A 17138-nucleotide genomic window follows, 5' to 3' on the forward strand; every position below is an offset into this window, starting at 1 on the left:
GCGCTAAATTATCATCAAAAGATGCCCGCAAGAAAGTGCTAGTTTTGTTAAGCTACAAACTCATTGAAGATCATCATAGCAACAAAACTGTTGCAAGGCTTTGCAAAAGATGCGAGAATATCAATGCAATTGCATTCACTGTCATTAAGCGTTGATCAACATTTTTGATAAGGTTTTCCGACAAGCGATGAAATGACCTGAAATATCAGACTGACTCCTTTGTCTTCAGCAAAGATGTTTTTGAAGAAATTCAGTCTTATTGTTGCTGGTTAAGCCGCCAGTCTTCATCATTTCTGAAACGATTAACTGAATTTGAAGTCTGTGTGTTATGCAAAAAAGTTTTGAAGCTTACTGCTTTACACGCTTTCATTAAACCTTGTTTTTTCTCCTCCATCTTATTTTTGTTACTATTTTTAAGCTAAAAAAGTTTCAGTACTAGCTACATTAAAAATTTTATTCTAAGCTTTGCAAGACCTTTCCTATTTCATGTCAAATTTACAATAGATGAAACTATGGGACATATTTTTTTATGCTCGTAAAAATCTACAAAACACTACAACAAATACAGTACAATAACGATACAACAGGGAGCATGATGCTAGGCCAAATACCCAGGAAGTGACATATTATATTAGACACGTTGATACATCAAAGCTTGAAAATATTGTCTCAGATTTTCCTCCCCTCAAAGTCAATTTTTGTTTACGTTTCTGGCCATCCCCAAAATACCATATCCCTAAACTCTTTCAAACTTTAATATTTTGGACACTCCGCTTTCAAAAACGTTTCGCCGGCCTGAAGCCAATGTTGCGACGGTGCCGGGTCAAGTTGATGAAAACAAAAATAAAAGTCAGTACACCTTTTCGATATCGGGGCGCGCTTATTTTGCAAAAAGAGACTGAGGCGAGAAATTGGGTGAAAAAGTTGCCACGGGCCTATGTTTACATATAAATACGGCGTTTATTGGTAACTAATTACTGCCCGAATTGACATCAAAAGTATTCGAAATTTTATAGATTTGATTCCTAAACATCTTCCGTAGTCTTTAGTCTCGAAAATAGCTTTTCTAAAAGCTTCTGTCAAGTATTGTAATTTAACAGGCTACGTAGGGCTAGGATTTTTGTCACAAAACTTCAAAGTTACTCGCTATTTTTACTCCTTTAAAATCGACAAACAAGTTTCTTCGCAAACCCTGCTACAATTCTTTGTTCCTATAAGAACACTTTTCTTTTCCTGCCTGTTCTCGACTTTTTCTCCAGTAAACTGCTTTTTTACATAAGTTGCCAATTGTTTTGGTAGTAGAGTCCGTGTAGCCCACTTGTTGTGCAATTTCATCATATGAATAACCTGCCTGGCGTAAAAACTTTATGACCATTTGCTTAGCTACATCCATATTTTGTGTTTTTACAAGTTCCCAAAGATAAACATTTTTGCGCTATTGATAAAAATTTTCACAGTTAACTTTCTCCAAACAAAATTTTTGCTTATTTATATATTTATTTTGCTTATTTCCTGACGCCATCGTTTTATTTTGCTGCCAAAATTTGATCTTACTTTTCCACTAACACGGCATTTGTAAGAATTAGGCCCAAAATTTTGCCCGACCGTTCGAATACTTTTGGGAGGGGAGTTTATGATGATCGATATAGCTTTGTTCCGATATCTGATCATCAATTACAAAATGTATTTTTACAGTTATTATTTCAACTTTCCATGTTCGTTTTAGGCTGGGTTTTTCTGCCAGTTTCAGTCAGTGTCCCAGAGACAAAGAGTTTTGGTTAAACTATAAAGCTGTTCAATTAATCGTCGAATTACATGAGTTTGAGTTTTGTTCCGCGATACATTTTCAGCTTCCATCTTTTATGTTTGACCGCCATTGAGATGTAGCCTCGCTTTCTTATTTACCAATGAGGTGGATTCTTTTCACCTATTCACCTCATTGATTGATTCATGCTTGTCTGTTATCGTTCTGCAAGGGGTCAACTCTCCGTGTTTTGAAAAGGTAATTAAGCTTTCTTTCTTTCTGGAAGCTTTGCACAGGTGTGCACAAATGCCACAATAAAGAATTAGCAATGTGCATGCATACTTTTAATAAAGCTGCATCAGTCTTTTCGGTAGTGTAATGTAGGGGGATTTGCTAGGCCATATGTGGGCATAATTCTTGCACGATGTTTACAGGTCAACTAATCACAAAGAATCTTTAATTATCTGAAATCAGCCTTGACATACATGCTAGAATAAAGACTTTCGGTAAGATATTAGCTATGGCAACAGCTGCAGAAATTCTTGTACCCTTATTGCAGAGGTGCAGAGCTGGGTGTCTCATTTAAAAGTTAATGCAAAAATCAAAAGAAACTTTCTAGTTCTATGAAAACCGGGAACCAAAAATAAATGAAAACAGTCTGAATCTTGTAACATTTTGCCAGCCACTAGGCTCTGGGGGAAAAAATCAAAAAATACGCCCTTTTTCACAAGAAAACGCCCTTTTACCAGCATGAAACAACAATTTTACACTTGAGGACCAGATTTGAGACTGTATTATAGTATATGTAGATATTGTTTTCACAGGTCTTCGGCATATTGTATTGCAATGAACTCCATGATGAAGTGCTGCTGTAAAGGATCTGATATAGGAAGACTGTAATTAGATTTCCTTGTGTTCTGGCTATTAATCTATTCTGAAGTGGCCATTTGAATGTTATGATGTGTTGACAACCAGAAGTCCAACTTCCAGAGATTTCAATCTAAAATAAAAAACCACACTCTTCCTTAGGAACAGAAACATATAAATCTTAAGAATTCAGCAGATCATGTGATCTCAATTAGTTTTGTTTATTATAATTTCACGGAGAGTATCTTGAAAGATAAACTACAGTTGAACGAACATAACAAAACAACTTATATGATCAGGATATAATACTAGGCCACATTACGTATTCAGCATAAGAGTAGTAAAAACGTGTTCACAGCATGACTAAGCAAGGCTTAACTTAAAGTGTCAATCAATGATACTATGAGTCAAAACATGATAATAGTGAATATCTTGTCATTGTTTTCCTCGATCTAGATGTTTGGCTGTGGAAGAAGAGCCATGGCTCTGCATGCCAAAGCATTTTCTATTCATGAAACCTCTGGTTTAGTGGTAGCAAAATCTCTCAGCACATCATTCTTTCATTGTTCAAAGAAATTTAATGGAGCCCTTCCTGTCTCTGAGATACCAGGGCCTGTGAGAGTCCCCATTGTTGGAAATATTCTTCAGTTCCAAAAGGCAGGCGGAATTGGCAATTTTAATGAGGCTCTATGTATTATGCAAAAAGAGTATGGCAAGATTTTTCAACTCAAGTTTGGTCCTGAGCGTCTTGTGTGCTTTTCTGATGTAGATATGATTGAGGATGTGTACAGGAATGAAGGAAAATACCCAAGAAGAGAAAAATCATTTCCAGCATGGGACAAATACCACAAGAAGCACAACCTTCCAAAAGGGGTGTTTATAGAGTAAGTAATTAAATTATTTTGGTTTACAGCAAATTATAGAACTTGATTTAATGAAATTAATCCATGTTTAATATGTGACATGGATCACCTATTCCAATGAACCTGGGATTTTAACTTTTGGAATAGATGGCAAAATTTTGGAGTGTGTGCTGATTCTAACAATGCTTAATTAAGCATTACATTGTGTCTATTTCAAGGCAAAATAACGAGCATGCTATTGTGCATTGGCCATGTGTATATAAACATTTCATTGGTATATTTTCCTCAGTTGTTGCAAGACAACCTTAAGTTGGACTGTAGAGAGCAAAATCATTTTTAAACTTTTTCACTTTTAAACCTAGAACAGTTGTACAAAGACTGACTTTGTCAGCTTCCTTTCTGAATGTATTTTCTATTAACTTTAAATTTCTTGAAATTTTTGAACAGGTTTGTATGGGATATAAATCATAAAATGTCTTTGTAATCATAATATATAACTTCAATTAAGATCTATTTTTCTCAATATGCTCCCTCCAAGAATGCTTTCCTCAAAACAATACCAGTCATTTGATTAGAAAAGTCATGTTTTGATACAAAATTAACACCAGGGTATCTTTGGCAATAAAACAAGTATTCAGCCTGTTTGATTGAATGTGTGACTGAGAGTTGTGAAAACATATTATGAATTTGAAAATGGCTTTGAAAAAAGCAAACATTTTACAACATACTTAAAGCTTTTTCGTCTGACACTCCTCAGAGCATAAAACGTCAGAATAGGTTCCGAAAAAACACGTTTGAAAAATATATACCCAGTTGTGGATCGAAATAGGCCAATCAGAAAAACGCAAGCACAAGACCGGTATAGTTGACCAATCAGTGCCGCGAGCCTAAAGAAAAATTACCAATGGAGTCCAAGAGAGAAAACGAACTCCTTTTGTCTACACAATGGCGGCTTTTTCGTTTTTATGTAGATTGACTCCAAAACTGCTAGATGGAAGGACGACCGGGCTCTGCCAATTATCCGAAACATGTCGTCATTATAGAGTTTTGCACAATCTGGGTTGTCTAAAAGATGTTGACCAATGGCAGAATCACTTGTTTTAACAGTGTTTCTAGACCTACAAGATCGAGGAGGCTGTTCTCTTTGAGGGGCAGTTTTGTTTCGTATGTTGGAAGGAACATGCTGTTTTATCCTATCCCCCAATCTTTGGGTTGTGCGCCCTACGTAGCCAGAATCACACTGGCACGTAAATTCATAAATGACGGAACTTTTTTGTTTGGTAGGGACGCAATCCTTTTGAATGGATGGAAGGGCTCTCCTAGTGCTGTAAACAATCCGAGGATTGACAGCAAAGAAACAATTGGTTATGGCTTGCCTAATTTGACTCTCGAATCGCAAGGAAGTGTTACCAATCCATGGTAGTTTCAAATAAACTGGGCACTTTTGCGGACCAAACTTTTGAACAGCCGAAAAACCTGCGATCTTCTCCTTAGTATAAGATAAAATGACATCTTCAGGATAGCCGTTGTCCAAGAGGATCGTTTTGAGTTTTTCCAGTTCAGCGTGCAGTTTAGATTTCGAGCAGATCATAAGTGCCCTATGTACTAATGTTTTGACAAGGTTGACTTTGCGTTGTTTTGGGCAAAATGAATTCCAGCGTATGTACTGACCGGTAAAAGTAGGCTTGCGATATACACTGGTAAGAAATCCAGTGTTAGACTTTTCGACCAAAACGTCTAAAAATGGTAAGGAATCATTTTCTTCCTTTTCAAACGTAAACTGGAGGGCTGGGTGTAGGCTATTTAGGTGTTTTAGAAAAATATCACACTCAGCCTCTGTTTTGAAAATGGTATATGTGTCATCCACATACCGAAAATAGACACCTGGCTTTTGGTCGTAGTCGAACAAACGCTCTTCATGAAAGCCAACAAAAATATTGGCCAAGGCAGGTCCCAGAGGGCTACCCATAGCGACACCATCCTTTTGTTGGTACATTTCATTGTTAAAACTGAATTCAACTGAACGTGTTGCAGTTTCCATCAGTTCAATGAATACTTCCTCTGGAAATGGTGGGCTATTAAGCTCGCTCCGGTACAAAGCGTCGGCACATATTTTGATGGTCTCACTCAAAGGAACATTTGTGAAAAGACTACTAATGTCAAAAGAACACATGAAAGATGTTTCGTTTTCGATGTTCAAGTTTTGCATGAACTCAGCGAACGTAAAAGAATCCTTGATGCAATGTTTTGAATATTTTTGAAGAACAGGGTCCAAAACTTCAGAAAGCCACTTAGCCAGTTCGTGTTGTGCTGAGCCAATCATAGACAAGATAGGTCTAAGTGGGACGTTCGGCTTGTGTATTTTAGGGAGGCCATACATTTGTGGTCGTTGAGAGCCCGTGGGTCTTATCCTATCATAAATTTCTGTAGCCAACATTTTTGAGTTGACCAGTTCCAACAAACGTTTTTGGAGTTTCCGCTCTAGTTTGGCCGTTTTGTCATGTGTTTCGACATCACCCAATTTAGCAAATTTTTCTTTGTCGTGGAGAATTACCTCCATTTTATTGATGTAGTCCTTTTTGTTTAGAATTACCACTCCAGACCCTTTATCAGGTTTTGTAATAAAGATGTCATTGTTAGCCCGTAGAGATTTTAGTGCTTGGAAATGTTCTCTATGCAAAAGAAAATCTGAGTGGTCGATGGGAGAGCCGCTGTAAGCGTACGCCAAATCGCTTAGTCGTGCTCGTAATTTGTTAAACTCCAAAGGGTTAGAAATCTCGTGCTTAGCAAGTTGAGCGTGTTAAATTTCGAATTCAGCAAAGAGTTCCTCTCTGTTGATTGTTAGGGGTGGGATACAAAATTCAAGTCCATTACCTAAGACAAATGTTTCAGTATCAGAGAGAGAATAATCCGATAAATTAAAAATATGTTTTTTGGTGTCGCTCAACATGCCACCGAAACGTTTCCTTACTAGCAAGCCAATATTCCTATTGTGTTTTTCCGTGGTATGTTTTAGTGTCCGCTGGTCAATTTCAGAAATGTAGCGGCAAAGTCGAAAATGGTCAAGGAATGAAAGAAATGGACGCGTTTTAGACCATTGGCGTGTATACAGGCATTTTAAGTTCAGAACATTGGTTTTTCTTTTCTGAATCTCATCATGGAGAAAAGCGCGCTCAATGGTTGGACTTTGTCTAACACCAGACTTGGAAATACGAGCGGTGATAAATTTTGGCACAACTCGGTTAGTCAAACATAAATTGAGAAATGATAAAGAGAACCTGGCCGTCCTCAGCTTACCTCTTAACTTCACCAGTTGGTTGAGATCCTCAATCTCCTGTTTAGTGTACCTCTGCTTGAAAAATGTGAACAATTTTTTTGCGGTACAGAATTTGAAAATGGCTTTGAAAAAAGCAAACATTTTACAACATACTTAAAGCTTTTTCGTCTGACACTCCTCAGAGCATAAAACGTCAGAATAGGTTCCGAAAAAACACGTTTGAAAAATATATACCCAGTTGTGGATCGAAATAGGCCAATCAGAAAAACGCAAGCACAAGACCGGTATAGTTGACCAATCAGTGCCGCGAGCCTAAAGAAAAATTACCAATGGAGTCCAAGAGAGAAAACGAACTCCTTTTGTCTACACAATGGCGGCTTTTTCGTTTTTATGTAGATTGACTCCAAAACTGCTAGATGGAAGGACGACCGGGCTCTGCCAATTATCCGAAACATGTCGTCATTATAGAGTTTTGCACAATCTGGGTTGTCTAAAAGATGTTGACCAATGGCAGAATCACTTGTTTTAACAGTGTTTCTAGACCTACAAGATCGAGGAGGCTGTTCTCTTTGAGGGGCAGTTTTGTTTCGTATGTTGGAAGGAACATGCTGTTTTATCCTATCCCCCAATCTTTGGGTTGTGCGCCCTACGTAGCCAGAATCACACTGGCACGTAAATTCATAAATGACGGAACTTTTTTGTTTGGTAGGGACGCAATCCTTTTGAATGGATGGAAGGGCTCTCCTAGTGCTGTAAACAATCCGAGGATTGACAGCAAAGAAACAATTGGTTATGGCTTGCCTAATTTGACTCTCGAATCGCAAGGAAGTGTTACCAATCCATGGTAGTTTCAAATAAACTGGGCACTTTTGCGGACCAAACTTTTGAACAGCCGAAAAACCTGCGATCTTCTCCTTAGTATAAGATAAAATGACATCTTCAGGATAGCCGTTGTCCAAGAGGATCGTTTTGAGTTTTTCCAGTTCAGCGTGCAGTTTAGATTTCGAGCAGATCATAAGTGCCCTATGTACTAATGTTTTGACAAGGTTGACTTTGCGTTGTTTTGGGCAAAATGAATTCCAGCGTATGTACTGACCGGTAAAAGTAGGCTTGCGATATACACTGGTAAGAAATCCAGTGTTAGACTTTTCGACCAAAACGTCTAAAAATGGTAAGGAATCATTTTCTTCCTTTTCAAACGTAAACTGGAGGGCTGGGTGTAGGCTATTTAGGTGTTTTAGAAAAATATCACACTCAGCCTCTGTTTTGAAAATGGTATATGTGTCATCCACATACCGAAAATAGACACCTGGCTTTTGGTCGTAGTCGAACAAACGCTCTTCATGAAAGCCAACAAAAATATTGGCCAAGGCAGGTCCCAGAGGGCTACCCATAGCGACACCATCCTTTTGTTGGTACATTTCATTGTTAAAACTGAATTCAACTGAACGTGTTGCAGTTTCCATCAGTTCAATGAATACTTCCTCTGGAAATGGTGGGCTATTAAGCTCGCTCCGGTACAAAGCGTCGGCACATATTTTGATGGTCTCACTCAAAGGAACATTTGTGAAAAGACTACTAATGTCAAAAGAACACATGAAAGATGTTTCGTTTTCGATGTTCAAGTTTTGCATGAACTCAGCGAACGTAAAAGAATCCTTGATGCAATGTTTTGAATATTTTTGAAGAACAGGGTCCAAAACTTCAGAAAGCCACTTAGCCAGTTCGTGTTGTGCTGAGCCAATCATAGACAAGATAGGTCTAAGTGGGACGTTCGGCTTGTGTATTTTAGGGAGGCCATACATTTGTGGTCGTTGAGAGCCCGTGGGTCTTATCCTATCATAAATTTCTGTAGCCAACATTTTTGAGTTGACCAGTTCCAACAAACGTTTTTGGAGTTTCCGCTCTAGTTTGGCCGTTTTGTCATGTGTTTCGACATCACCCAATTTAGCAAATTTTTCTTTGTCGTGGAGAATTACCTCCATTTTATTGATGTAGTCCTTTTTGTTTAGAATTACCACTCCAGACCCTTTATCAGGTTTTGTAATAAAGATGTCATTGTTAGCCCGTAGAGATTTTAGTGCTTGGAAATGTTCTCTATGCAAAAGAAAATCTGAGTGGTCGATGGGAGAGCCGCTGTAAGCGTACGCCAAATCGCTTAGTCGTGCTCGTAATCGTGCCGTGCCTAGTACATAGGGCACTTATGATCTGCTCGAAATCTAAACTGCACGCTGAACTGGAAAAACTCAAAACGATCCTCTTGGACAACGGCTATCCTGAAGACGTCATTTTATCTTATACTAAGGAGAAGATCGCAGGTTTTTCGGCTGTTCAAAAGTTTGGTCCGCAAAAGTGCCCAGTTTATTTGAAACTACCATGGATTGGTAACACTTCCTTGCGATTCGAGAGTCAAATTAGGCAAGCCATAACCAATTGTTTCTTTGCTGTCAATCCTCGGATTGTTTACAGCACTAGGAGAGCCCTTCCATCCATTCAAAAGGATTGCGTCCCTACCAAACAAAAAAGTTCCGTCATTTATGAATTTACGTGCCAGTGTGATTCTGGCTACGTAGGGCGCACAACCCAAAGATTGGGGGATAGGATAAAACAGCATGTTCCTTCCAACATACGAAACAAAACTGCCCCTCAAAGAGAACAGCCTCCTCGATCTTGTAGGTCTAGAAACACTGTTAAAACAAGTGATTCTGCCATTGGTCAACATCTTTTAGACAACCCAGATTGTGCAAAACTCTATAATGACGACATGTTTCGGATAATTGGCAGAGCCCGGTCGTCCTTCCATCTAGCAGTTTTGGAGTCAATCTACATAAAAACGAAAAAGCCGCCATTGTGTAGACAAAAGGAGTTCGTTTTCTCTCTTGGACTCCATTGGTAATTTTTCTTTAGGCTCGCGGCACTGATTGGTCAACTATACCGGTCTTGTGCTTGCGTTTTTCTGATTGGCCTATTTCGATCCACAACTGGGTATATATTTTTCAAACGTGTTTTTTCGGAACCTATTCTGACGTTTTATGCTCTGAGGAGTGTCAGACGAAAAAGCTTTAAGTATGTTGTAAAATGTTTGCTTTTTTCAAAGCCATTTTCAAATTCTGTACCGCAAAAAAATTGTTCATATTATGAATTATAGTAAGTCAAGGGTTCAAAGACTCAACCAGAGAACTTGTGTGTATATCTGATCGATGATTGATGAACATACAAAATAAACCATCCCTTGACTTATATGTCATTTCCAAAACTAGCCAGTCCTATTTAACATGTTGAAAACATGGCACCAGAGAAGTGATGATGTGCCTATTGTGTGTCTTTATTCTAACTAAACTAAAATTGTTTACAAATTAACATACTTTTATACATAAATTCATATCTAAAATTAACATGAATAAGGTGAGAAAAACAAATGACAGACGTGTGAGTAAGGGTGATAAGTAAATTGATAGTAATAGTATGGCATAAGGTAAAGGAAACAATAGAGATTAGTGGTTGCATCATTTATGCCTGTGATATGAGAGTGATGTAGAGGATGCATGTGCTGCGATGTGAGAATGTGATGGAATGTATGGGAAGGAAAAATTAATGTAAACAGGTCTAAGAAGAGTCACTACAACTCTTCCTTCAATATGCAGTTAATCCCTACAAATAAGGATCTACTTTCCAAAGTCCAAACTGGCCTTGGGTCTTGTTTTCATGTAGCAGCTGAGGGGTCAAATGTTCTTAACTAACTTGCCCTTGCAATGACTAATGAAACTAGAATAGGTTCTATTCTCCTGTGACATTGCATGAAGAATTATAACCAATCATTCAACTAAGAAGAATGGGTCACATGCTTCAACTATCTAGGGTCATAAATTGGAAGTTTAGTTGAAGAATCTTTTTGTGGGATATACACTCGGATTCTACCAAAATAAGGATAAAGGACATGCATCTGAGAAAGGTGTGGCAAATATGGGTGTAGTTGGATAATCCTCATATTGGTTTTGCCACACAAGCCAATCTCTGTTCCAAAACCTTCTTCTTGTTTCTATCAAACCTTTTTTAGTTTCAATACCCCGCAACTAGGAGGCAAACAGTCTTTTTCTGTGTGCAATTTGTGATATTGCCTTGATTTGCCACAAAGTTTGCTTTGTTGTGAAACTGACTCTTGAACATACTGTAAAAACTGGCTATGAGTTTATTGTTTGTGAGGATTTACTGTTATCCAAAAGATGTGTTTAGTTAATTTAAATAACCTAGAAGCATGTTCTTAATTTTCAACAGATACACAATATTATATTAACTAACTTTTCAGGGAAGGCGAAGAATGGCTAAGACACAGAAGTGCATTGAACCCCAAGCTTTTAAATGTGAAGCAAGTTGAGCATTATGCTCCTGATTTTAATAAAGTTATTGATGGACTCATGAGAAAGGTGATGTCAAGTAGAAGCAAAAACATGGAAGTGGAACATATTGAGAAGGAGCTCTTCAAATGGGCAATAGAAAGTAAGACATATTAAAATGCACAGTCAGTTAATGATGTTTTTAACTCTCAAACAATAATCAGAAGATGACCCAAATATCTTAAGCAACTGTGAAATAAACGTACTGGAATGATTTTGCTATGTTGAAATCCCTGTGAAATCTGGTGAAGTACTAGTTCACTTCTATTGTTGAATTTTTCGATTTTAGTGTTACTTATCCTTAAGCAGTAACAATCATTTACATTTGTTCGTTTATAATAAGAAAAATTCAAATTGCTCCTTTATCAATTCAATTGACCTTTGTTCGTTTATAATTAGAAAAATTCAAATTATCAGATAGCCAAATTGCTAAACCTGGTCCTTGTTTAATATTACTATCTTTTCTCTTGGTGTCGCATGGGCAGAATCTATCAATTGAAACCCTTTAATGGATGAAAAATTTTTGTATCTGCTTCACTTAAACATGTTTTGGCCCTTTTTGCAAAGAAGGAAAATCAAGTCATAGCCATAGCATTGCAAATGCTTTTTGTTAAGTTCCGCAACTTGGAAGTGATAATGAAATGTGTTTAATGAAAGCAGGAGCGAGTGCTTGATTTAAAATATTATTTGGTATTGCTAATAGCAATCCTTCTTTATAAGATTCAATTTTTGATTAAATCCCTTTTGAAGGTGCTTGCACTGTGCTTCTGGAAACCCATCTTGGATGTTTTTCATCACATCCTGATCCAAAATATGAAGAGTTTATTGCTGCAGTGAATAAAATGTTTGAACTGATCTTGGAGCTGATGTTCCAATCTCCAATGGTAGATAAGATCATGGAGACCAAGCCTATAAAGGAATTCAACGCAGCAATGGATGTCATCTACAAAGTTGCAGGAGATGAAATTGATGAGAAATTGAGGAGATTTAAAGAGCAACATGGAAAAAAGATTGATGACGAGACTCCAAAAGAATTCATACCATATTTGTACTATGTTCAGGAAATGAGTTTGGCTGATATAAAGAGTGATATATCCTCACTTATGATGGCTGCTGTGGAGACGGTTAGTAATCAAGCTGTTTTATTTGATAAAATAATCACTGTATGAATAGAAGATTCCTGAACAAGTTGTATTTGTCAAGACGCTTTGCTTATATATGTTTGTTCTGGAACATTGTATATGAATTGGGTACATTTAAAAGTAAACAGAAAAGATAGTACTTAGCAGTCAATGTATTTGTGCAAAAGGGCATTGACTGCATGCATTTCTGTTAAGATGATGTACAGTAATTTTTGCCCTAGTGTCGAGTCAGATGGGTCCACCAGTATCCCTTCTACATATGAATTATGTTTGTCGATTGTTGCAATGCATAGTTTCAAAATGTTAAGTACATGCAGAGGAAAAAGTTTAAGCTATTTTTTAAACTATGATTTTTAAGCAGTTTTAAAATTAAATGATTTTGCCTCAAATATATTTATCTTTGCATATAAAAATCCTTTTCAAAATCCAGCTTGAGTGATATTTTTCAATTTAGGAAGTGATATAAATGTGAATGCAACTGTATATATTCAACTTCCCTGCAGACATCAACATCAATGCAAGTTCTGCTATTTGACCTTGCCACTAACCAACAAGCTCAAAGCAAGCTGCACGAGGAGATTGCAAACTTCATGGAGCCAGGAGAACCTGCTACAGTTGAAATGCTCAAACGAATGCCTTTTCTAAAAGCAGTAATCAAAGAGTCGATGAGGTAAGCACTATTTCTGCCAGGCATTTATTTATTAATTAATGGACAGCATGTCCTGTGTTTTTTTCCTACTTGCATATTTTTGTGTTTGTCATTAATTCTTTGATATGACCTTGTAAGATTACTTGTTACTGTTTTATCGTAGAATGCTTGATGCTCTATAGACAACGCTGTACATGCTTTGCATTGCAGAAAAAGACTATTCTAAAACTCTATTTTTGTGACCTGTCTCAGACAAGGTGTAATCAGTTATTTCAAGAGACCATTGACTGGATTGGACACTGAACCTACTTTAAATTTATACTCCTCATGGAAAGAAATTAAATGGAAACATTTATGCCTTCAAGAATAGTATTTTAATGCAATATGCATCTGTAGAAAGAAGACTTTTTATCTCAAAAAGTTGAGTTTCCAAAACTATAAATGTTTAACTGCTTATTGCGGAAGTGAAGTTAAATTTTGTTAATCAGACACCTAGTGCTAAAATTTTCTTTTTGATTTAATATGTTTTTTGTGTAAGATATTTATCCAAACAGAAACATTGATGGCTGCATGGCTAGCGACTGTCACGAAAGGTCTTTGAAAACATAAGATTTTAGCACTCATACCCAGACTACATTTTATTTCCAATGTTTTAAGAAATGTAATAAAAATTTGGTTCATTGGCAGCAGAAAGGATGAAAGCATTTCTTCACTGTGTATGTGTTTGTTGAAATATGCTGTTGGTTTCTCACCTCAGCCAAAAAGTTTAACCATTTCAGTTCCACCTTGTATTGTATTAAATTCAAGCTATGACAGTATGATGGGATGTTATTTGCCAAAGTTAACAACTTCTAGTTTTTCATGCTTGTCTGCTGTCTTGTTAGGCTCCATCCAGTTGTCCCATTCAATGCAAGATGGTTCATTGAGGACAAATGTGTCGCGGGATACAATATTCCTGCCAAGGTATATAAAATTATTTTTTAAATGCTTTTATTTAAACGCAATTGTTCTCCTCATACAAAACACATTTAATCTTTTTTCTAGATGCTTCTTTAGAAGTTTCAAAAACATTGATCAGGTTGAAAAAGGAATAATCTAATATTATATAGAGTTCAAAATTGCTGACGTCGCAAAAGTTTATTTTAGAATTTTTGTTTTGTTTTTTCAATATAACTTGAAAGAACATTATGAAATATCTCTAATAGTGCAAAATCAGTTAATTGTACTAGAAATTGGCTGGGATGTGGCCACATACTTTAGTACTCTGTTTGTTGGGATCAGGGTTGATTTCTAAAAATTAACAAGGGGTTTCCAGGGACAATTTCAGAAGAAAGGGTGTGGTTTCTTATGACTTTTCCCATATTTTCATAGAAACGAATATAACAACCAATGCTTGAGCAAGCCAATGCTTTTTACAACGGTTTTCGAAGTCAAGGCAATGAATTATAAGGAGAGACCGAAAAACACGATTTATAACAAGCAATATGAGGCTGCCCACCTTAAAAGAAAGAAATTATTCGAAAAGGCAGTAGTGATAAGAGAATCAACAATTGGTGTGCACCCTCCCCCTAGAAATCATTACTGGTTCGTCAGATAATAATTCAATTGTTGGGGAGAAAATGTTTATTCAAGGGTATTCTTGTTGAAAACCTTTGATGTCGAAGCAAACTGTTATTCATTAGAAGTCAACAGATTCTGTAATTTGATGCGAGGGAAGTAATAACTGTATGGGATAGGCGCAGACTTGGGACGGTGGGCTCCGGGGCTTGAGCCCTTTCTGAAGAACATTTAAGGGGCTATATAAATTAGAAAGAAAATCACCCTCAGCTAGGCCTCTTTCAACTCTCTGCCGTCGGCAGCCGCCATTAGCAATTGCAATTTATTACTGAGCCCCTCCCCCCCCCTTTGGTAAAAATATGATGAAAATGGTTGAGAAATTTCTAGAAAAGTGATGTATTCTCTTCCCTTTTCTAAATAACGATTCCCCTTCCCTCGATTCAATTTTGAATGCATGTTTTGAAACACAAGTGGCAGAACTGCTAATTCAACATTTATTCAGTAAGATTCGAATTTTCATGGGCAACGTAAAGTAGAAAATTGTGAAAATTTATATTATGTCTCAACCATTTTGCCTGCCCACCGTGTGAGAATATTTCCAATTTAAGCCAAATAACTTCAGGTTGCTACATTTTCTTGATTGTTCAGTTTCGTTGGTTTTACCATGAGATGATTCCCCAACTTCCATTGCTTCCATTATCATCAAAATTATAGTGTAATATTTTCAACTCCAGGGGTGCAAAGATTGTGTTTGGAAATAAGTTTTGAAATTGTCATTTATAAAATCGTAATGCAATCTGTGTTTTCATTTTTGGAAGAAGTTGGAACAAGCCTTACTTACCGTTCCATCCACATGTTAGTTAGTTAGTACAGATATGACAAATTTTATATTACACATTTATTATTAGGCATAAATAGCGAAGCTGGATAGGAAACATGGCTTATTGGATGTCATATTGTCAGGAAAGCCGCCCCTAGCCATTGGCCACTGACGATTCGCTAGCAAACTCGGTTAACCATGACACAAGGTTAATCGAATAAGCCTGTAATTGTTTATAACCTTCTCCTCTAGCAGATGGGTGTGGGGACTTGCAGACCGGCGGATTTGGGGGGTGGGGGATGCAGATTAAGGAGATCTAGTGAAAATCTTGTAGATTCTGGATCGAAAAGCAGGGGCGTAATTTTTGTGAGGATGAAGGGTACGACAGTGCAAAAATTCTTGAAACCTGCCATGATAGCGATTTGTGGACATCCAATTTGTGGAACCTTCTAGATGGATACGAAATTTCTGACTGACAGTAAGCCAATTGTAATTTTGTGCTAAGATTATACAAAGCCTTCACTTACAGCACATCGAAATACTACGGTTCTATCATTTTCTTTCTGATTTGAGAGAATACTCTGCATTATCGCTGTGTAATGTTATTCTCTGATGTGAATAAGCATTGGAATTACTACTGCGACTATAACGTCTCACGCAATTATTACTGCATGGCGCGCTTTACCATTCTACCCCAGTATTTTCTATTTTGTGTTCCACTAATCTATTTAATGTTTGGGTTTTTTAGAGAGATAGATTTCCGATTAATCGCAAATTTTCCGACTAATTCTACTAGGTGCAGACTTTCGGTTAGAAAGTAGATCAAGTTACTTCAATATTTTAATGCAATATTTTAATGCAACATTACAATATTCTTCAGCATTTGTTTATTACTGAAATTTATGGGTAACAGTTGCCCTGCTTACTTCTTGACTGTATCGTCAATTTTTTTCAGCATTGTTCTGAGCCCGTAAAATATGGCATCTTCTTTCATCTTCTTGCATAGTTCGGCATTTTCAGAGATGTTGCTTGGTAAATTTCCATATCGAAAGAAGTCGAAGATATGTTGAATGCCCTCTGAACGCCTATCGATATGATATTTCGCAGACATCGTTTCGCTGCGTTCTCTAACTATCCATCGATATACACCGTGCAGCAGTGAATCCATATCAGCTTTTCCCAACACATCAACACTGGTCATAATACTTCCACCATCATTAAAAATTAGCTCTACCTCTCCTGTGCCCAGAAATTTAATTTCTGAGGTCTCAGGCTCATTCCTGTGCTTCAAGTAATTTTGCAACTTATGAATCTGATAGTAATTCGCCTCCTGTTTTATGGCCTGCCAGAATTCATCGTTTGCTCCTTCGGGCGGTGAAATGCGGTTATACTTTAAAAACTCTAAGACGTACTCGAAGTTGTCTGGGCTCCGATCAATGAAATAGGTGTGGTAATCTATACCGTAACCTACTTTTAGCCCCAAAAGGCGCAGAGGACTATCGGTGGGTGCGTTCAAAAGAGTTGCATAGCTTGTTGTAAACCGTGTTCCTCCAACATTCAATCTAATTTCGCCAGCCATTGGAGTTATTGACTGCCGAAGCGTTGCCGGGGTGTCTTCAGCCATTTTTAACGCCCTCTCCTATCTCTCTGCTTTACCTCTATCTACAGGTAACCTAGAAAACGAATCGATGATAGCAATGCAAGAACTCAGAGTATTTTCCCTTTCTGAGAAACAGGAACTTCCTCTTTCCCAAGAACTCTCGTAGCTTGAAGGAAATGTGTCCAGATGTCCCAACTTGTCAAGTAACATCAAAATAACGGCTTG

At 37.3% G+C, this 17138-nt stretch overlaps 2 protein-coding genes across 3 annotated transcripts; one reads left to right on the top strand and one right to left on the bottom strand.

The window, feature by feature from the left end:
- Positions 1-123: 123 nt before the first annotated feature.
- On the top strand, positions 124-16817 carry LOC148958052 (1,25-dihydroxyvitamin D(3) 24-hydroxylase, mitochondrial-like). 2 transcript variants are annotated; one of them, XM_089113776.1, is made up of 6 exons: positions 124-2002; positions 3068-3495; positions 11058-11248; positions 11896-12269; positions 12791-12957; positions 13821-16817. In XM_089113776.1, exons 2-6 carry the CDS (start codon positions 3068-3070, stop codon positions 13918-13920), a joined length of 1260 nt encoding a protein of 419 aa, XP_088969902.1. In that variant the 5' UTR covers positions 124-2002; the 3' UTR covers positions 13921-16817. The 2 variants fall into 2 exon arrangements, with proteins under 2 accessions (XP_088969902.1, XP_088969903.1); XM_089113777.1 differs by having other exon boundaries at positions 3381-3495.
- LOC148958053 (BTB/POZ domain-containing protein KCTD6-like) lies at positions 16141-16937 on the bottom strand. The gene has a single exon (XM_089113778.1). It carries the CDS (start codon positions 16935-16937, stop codon positions 16236-16238), a length of 702 nt encoding a protein of 233 aa, XP_088969904.1. The 3' UTR covers positions 16141-16235.
- Between the last annotated feature and the right edge of the window lie 201 nt (positions 16938-17138).

This window comes from Rhopilema esculentum, chromosome 18 (genome assembly GCF_057945365.1).
Source record: "Rhopilema esculentum isolate cy_ngs chromosome 18, ASM5794536v1, whole genome shotgun sequence".
NCBI classification, from domain to species: Eukaryota; Metazoa; Cnidaria; class Scyphozoa; order Rhizostomeae; family Rhizostomatidae; genus Rhopilema; species Rhopilema esculentum.

Excerpts from the sequence above, each read along its gene's own strand:
- LOC148958053 (XM_089113778.1), bottom strand. The coding sequence starts at position 16,937 with ATGGCTGAAGACACCCCGGCAACGCTTCGGCAGTCAATAACTCCAATG.
- LOC148958052 (XM_089113776.1), top strand. The coding sequence starts at position 3,068 with ATGTTTGGCTGTGGAAGAAGAGCCATGGCTCTGCATGCCAAAGCATTT. Across the intron at positions 12,270-12,790 it reads TGATGGCTGCTGTGGAGACG|ACATCAACATCAATGCAAGT; the intron begins GTTAGTAATCAA and ends ACTTCCCTGCAG. Across the intron at positions 12,958-13,820 it reads GTAATCAAAGAGTCGATGAG|GCTCCATCCAGTTGTCCCAT; the intron begins GTAAGCACTATT and ends CTGTCTTGTTAG.